At 42.6% G+C, this 5,720-nt stretch overlaps 1 protein-coding gene across 1 annotated transcript in view; it reads left to right on the forward strand.

Annotated features, from left to right (window-relative positions):
- Nucleotides 1-799, forward strand: part of LOC127922883 (rho guanine nucleotide exchange factor 39-like) — an 11,809-nt gene extending 11,010 nt beyond the window's left edge. Inside the window, exon 3 of the mRNA XM_052506841.1 lies at nucleotides 592-799. Within this exon, the coding sequence (XP_052362801.1) occupies nucleotides 592-799 (208 nt within the window). The remainder of the gene's footprint in view (nucleotides 1-591) is intronic.
- The last annotated feature ends 4,921 nt before the right edge of the window (nucleotides 800-5,720 follow it).

A 5,720-nucleotide genomic window follows, 5' to 3' on the forward strand; every position in this document is an offset into this window, starting at 1 on the left:
CTAACATGTTGTCTGTGGTCTCTACAGTCAGTTGTTGTCTGTGGTCTCTCCAGTCAGTTGTTCTAACATGTTGTCTGTGGTCTCTCCAGTCAGTTGTTCTAACATGTTGTCTGTGGTCTCTCCAGTCAGTTGTTGTCTGTGGTCTCTCCAGTCAGTTGTTCTAACATGTTGTCTGTGGTCTCTACAGTCAGTTGTTGTCTGTGGTCTCTCCAGTCAGTTGTTCTAACATGTTGTCTGTGGTCTCTCCAGTCAGTTGTTGTAACATGTTGTCTGTGGTCCATACAGTCAGAGATGTCTGGTCAGGATGTCTGGTCTCTCCAGTCAGTTGTTGTCTGTGGTCTCTCCAGTCAGTTGTTGTCTGTGGTCTCTCCAGTCAGTTGTTGTCTGTGGTCTCTAGTTGTTGTCTGTCAGTCAGTTGTTGTCTGTCGTCTCTACAGTCAGTTGTTGTCTGTCGTCTCTACAGTCAGTTGTTCTAACATGTTGTCTGTGGTCTCCAGTCAGTTGTTCAACATGTTGTCTGTCGTCTCTACAGTTCTAACATGTTGTCTGTGGTCTCTCAGTCAGTTGATAATCTGTCTGTGGTCTCTCCAGTCAGTTAAAGTCCAGGAACACAGTGGTCCATCAGAGAGATGATCTGGTCAGGAGACCTCTACGCTGCTTTGTAGAGGACCAGAAGAACCAAACTACCACCTCCACACCACCAACCACCCCAGGGAGGAAGAGGATGGCCCCCCTGTCCATTCAGACCCCCTCCAGACCTACCGCTCCACAGAAGCATGGGCAGCATCCAAGAGGATAATGACTGTCATTCAGAGGTGGGTTCGTACAGAATGTACTGTATATATATGATAATGCTGTCATTCAGAGGTGGGGGTTCATACAGAATGTACAGTATATATATGATAATGCTGTCATTCAGAGGTGGGTTCTTACAGAATGTACTGTATTTAAATGATAATGCTGTCATTCAGAGGTGGGTTTGTACAGAATGTACAGTATATATATGATAATGCTGTCATTCAGAGGTGGGTTCTTACAGAATGTACTGTATATATATGATAATGCTGTCGTTCAGAGGTGGGTTCTTACAGAATGTACTGTATTTAAATGATAATGCTGTCGTTCAGAGGTGGGTTTGTACAGAATGTACAGTATATATATGATAATGCTGTCATTACAGAGGTGGGTTCTTACAGAATGTACTATTTATATGATAATGCTGTCATTCAGAGGTGGGTTCTTACAGAATGTACTGTATATATATGATAATGCTGTCATTCAGAGGTGGGTTCATATAGAATGTACTGTATATATGATAATGCTGTCGTTCAGAGGTGGGTTCATATAGAATGTACCGTATATATGATAATGCTGTCGTTCAGAGGTGGGTTCATATAGAATGTACCGTATATATGATAATGCTGTCGTTCAGAGGTGGGTTCGTGCAGAATATATAGGTAGTTATATATATATATATATATATATAACTGCTCAAAAAAATAAAGGGACCACTAAAATAACACGTCCGAGATCTGAATGAATGAAATATTCTGATATAGAGCAGAGCAACGAGAACCCTCTGTCCACTCTATCCTGATGTTATTACAGTGTAATTACCCTGATATAGAACAGAGGAACTAGAACCCTCTGTCCACTCTATCCTGGTGTTACAGTGTAATTACCCTGATATAGAGCAGAGGAACTAGAACCCTCTGTCCACTCTATCCTGGTGTTATTACAGTGTAATTACCCTGATATAGAGCAGAGGAACTAGAACCCTCTGTCCACTCTATCCTGATGTTATTACAGTGTAATTACCCTGATATAGAGCAGAGGAACTAGAACCCTCTGTCCACTCTATCCTGATGTTATTACAGTGTAATTACCCTGATATAGAGCAGAGGAACTAGAACCCTCTGTCCACTCTATCCTGATGCTATTACAGTGTAATTACCCTGATATAGAGCAGAGGAACTAGAACCCTCTGTCCACTCTATCCTGGTGTTATTACAGTGTAATTACCCTGATATAGAACAGAGGAACTAGAACCCTCTGTCCACTCTATCCTGGTGTTATTACAGTGTAATTACCCTGATATAGAGCAGAGGAACTAGAACCCTCTGTCCACTCTATCCTGGTGTTATTACAGTGTAATTAACCTGATATAGAGCAGAGGAACTAGAACCCTCTGTCCACTCTATCCTGGTGTTATTACAGTGTAATTAACCTGAGCAGAGGAACTAGAACCCTCTGTCCACTCTATCCTGGTGTTATTACAGTGTAATTACCCTGATATAGAGCAGAGGAACTAGAACCCCTCTGTCCACTCTATCCTGGTGTTATTACAGTGTAATTACCCTGATATAGAGCAGAGGAACTAGAACCCTCTGTCCACTCTATCCTGGTGTTGTTACAGTGTAATTACCCTGATATAGAGCAGAGGAACTAGAACCCTCTGTCCACTCTATCCTGGTGTTATTACAGTGTAATTACCCTGATATAGAGCAGAGGAACTAGAACCCTCTGTCCACTCTATCCTGGTGTTGTTACAGTGTAATTACCCTGATATAGAGCAGAGGAACTAGAACCCTCTGTCCACTCTATCCTGATGTTGTTACAGTGTAATTACCTGATATAGAGCAGAGGAACTAGAACCCCTGTCCACTCTATCCTGGTGTTATTACAGTGTAATTACCTGATATAGAGCAGAGGAACTAGAACCCTCTGTCCACTCTATCCTGGTGTTATTACAGTGTAATTACCCTGATATAGAGCAGAGGAACTAGAACCTCTGTCCACTCTATCCTGGTGTTATTACAGTGTAATTACCCTGATATAGAGCAGAGGAACTAGAACCCTCTGTCCACTCTATCCTGGTGTTGTTACAGTGTAATTACCCTGATATAGAGCAGAGGAACTAGAACCCTCTGTCCACTCTATCCTGGTGTTATTACAGTGTAATTACCCTGATATAGAGCAGAGGAACTAGAACCCTCTGTCCACTCTATCCTGGTGTTATTACAGTGTAATTACCCTGATATAGAGCAGAGGAACTAGAACCCTCTGTCCACTCTATCCTGGTGTTATTACAGTGTAATTACCCTGATATAGAGCAGAGGAACTAGAACCCTCTGTCCACTCTATCCTGGTGTTATTACAGTGTAATTACCCTGATATAGAGCAGAGGAACTAGAACCCTCTGTCCACTCTATCCTGATGTTATTACAGTGTAATTACCTGATATAGAGCAGAGGAACTAGAACCCTCTGTCCACTCTATCCTGGTGTTATTACAGTGTAATTACCCTGATATAGAGCAGAGGAACTAGAACCCTCTGTCCACTCTATCCTGGTGTTATTACAGTGTAATTACCCTGATATAGAGCAGAGGAACTAGAACCCTCTGTCCACTCTATCCTGGTGTTATTACAGTGTAATTACCCTGATATAGAGCAGAGGAACTAGAACCCTCTGTCCACTCTATCCTGGTGTTATTACAGTGTAATTACCCTGATATTGAGCAGAGGAACTAGAACCCTCTGTCCACTCTATCCTGGTGTTATTACAGTGTAATTACCCTGATATTGAGCAGAGGAACTAGAACCCTCTGTCCACTCTATCCTGGTGTTATTACAGTGTAATTACCTGATATAGAGCAGAGGAACTAGAACCCTCTGTCCACTCTATCCTGGTGTTGTTACAGTGTAATTACCCTGATATAGAGCAGAGGAACTAGAACCCTCTGTCCACTCTATCCTGGTGTTATTACAGTGTAATTACCTGATATAGAGCAGAGGAACTAGAACCCTCTGTCCACTCTATCCTGGTGTTATTACAGTGTAATTACCCTGATATAGAGCAGAGGAACTAGAACCCTCTGTCCACTCTATCCTGGTGTTATTGGGTGTAATTACCCTGATATAGAGCAGAGGAACTAGAACCTCTGTCCACTCTATCCTGGTGTTATTACAGTGTAATTACCCTGATATAGAGCAGAGGAACTAGAACCTCTGTCCACTCTATCCTGGTGTTATTACAGTGGAATTACCCTGATATAGAGCAGAGGAACTAGAACCCTCTGTCCACTCTATCCTGGTGTTATTACAGTGTAATTACCTGATATAGAGCAGAGGAACTAGAACCCTCTGTCCCACTCTATCCTGGTGTTATTACAGTGTAATTACCCTGATATAGAGCAGAGGAACTAGAACCCTCTGTCCACTCTATCCTGGTGTTATTACAGTGTAATTACCCTGATATAGAGCAGAGGAACTAGAACCCTCTGTCCACTCCCTCAGTGTCTGATATAGAGCAGAGGAACTCTATCCTGGTGTTATTACAGTGTAATTACCCTGATATAGAGCAGAGGAACTAGAACCCTCTGTCCACTCTATCCTGGTGTTATTACAGTGAATTACCCTGATATAGAGCAGAGGAACTAGAACCCTCTGTCCACTCTATCCTGGTGTTATTACAGTGTAATTACCTGATATAGAGCAGAGGAACTAGAACCCTCTGTCCACTCTATCCTGGTGTTATTACAGTGTAATTACCCTGATATAGAGCAGAGGAACTAGAACCCTCTGTCCACTCTATCCTGGTGTTATTACAGTGTAATTACCCTGATATAGAGCAGAGGAACTAGAACCCTCTGTCCACTCTATCCTGGTGTTATTACAGTGTAATTACCCTGATATAGAACTAGAACTCACAGGAACTGAACAGAGAACCTCTGTCCACTCTATCCTGGTGTTATTACAGTGTAATTACCCTGAGCAGAGGAACTAGAACCCTCTGTCCACTCTATCCTGGTGTTGTTACAGTGTAATTACCTGAGCAGAGGAACTAGAACCCTCTGTCCACTCTATCCTGGTGTTGTTACAGTGTAATTACCCTGTGCAGAGGAACTAGAACCCTCTGTCCACTCTATCCTGGTGTTATTACAGTGTAATTACCCTTTATAGAGCAGAGGAACTAGAATCCTCTGTCCACTCTATCCTGGTGTTACAGTGTATTACCCTGAGCAGAGGAACTAGAACCCTCTGTCCACTCTATCCTGTGTTGTTACAGTGTATTACCTGAGCAGAGGAACTAGAACCCTCTGTCCACTCTATCCTGATGTTGTTACAGTGTAATTACTCTATCCTGATATAGAGCAGAGGAACTAGAACCCCCTGTCCACTCTATCCTGATGTTGTTACAGTGTAAGTATCCCTGATATAGAGCAGAGGAACTAGAACCCCCTGTCCACTCTATCCTGATGTTATTACAGTGTAATTACCTGATATAGAGCAGAGGAACTAGAACGCTCTGTCCACTCTATCCTGGTGTTGTTACAGTGTATTACCCTGATATAGAACAGAGGAACTAGAACCCTCTGTCCACTCTATCCTGGTGTTATTACAGTGTAATTACCCTGATATAGAGCAGAGGAACTAGAACCCTCTGTCCACTCTATCCTGGTGTTGTTACAGTGTAATTACCTGATATAGAGCAGAGGAACTAGAACCCTCTGTCCACTCTATCCTGGTGTTATTACAGTGTAATTACCCTGATATAGAGCAGAGGAACTAGAACCCTCTGTCCACTCTATCCTGGTGTTGTTACAGTGTATTACCCTGATATAGAGCAGAGGAACTAGAACCCTCTGTCCACTCTATCCTGGTGTTATTACAGTGTAATTACCCTGATATAGAGCAGAGGAACTAGAACCCTCTGTCC

Source organism: Oncorhynchus keta, unplaced genomic scaffold, assembly GCF_023373465.1.
Source record: "Oncorhynchus keta strain PuntledgeMale-10-30-2019 unplaced genomic scaffold, Oket_V2 Un_contig_27527_pilon_pilon, whole genome shotgun sequence".
NCBI classification, from domain to species: Eukaryota; Metazoa; Chordata; class Actinopteri; order Salmoniformes; family Salmonidae; genus Oncorhynchus; species Oncorhynchus keta.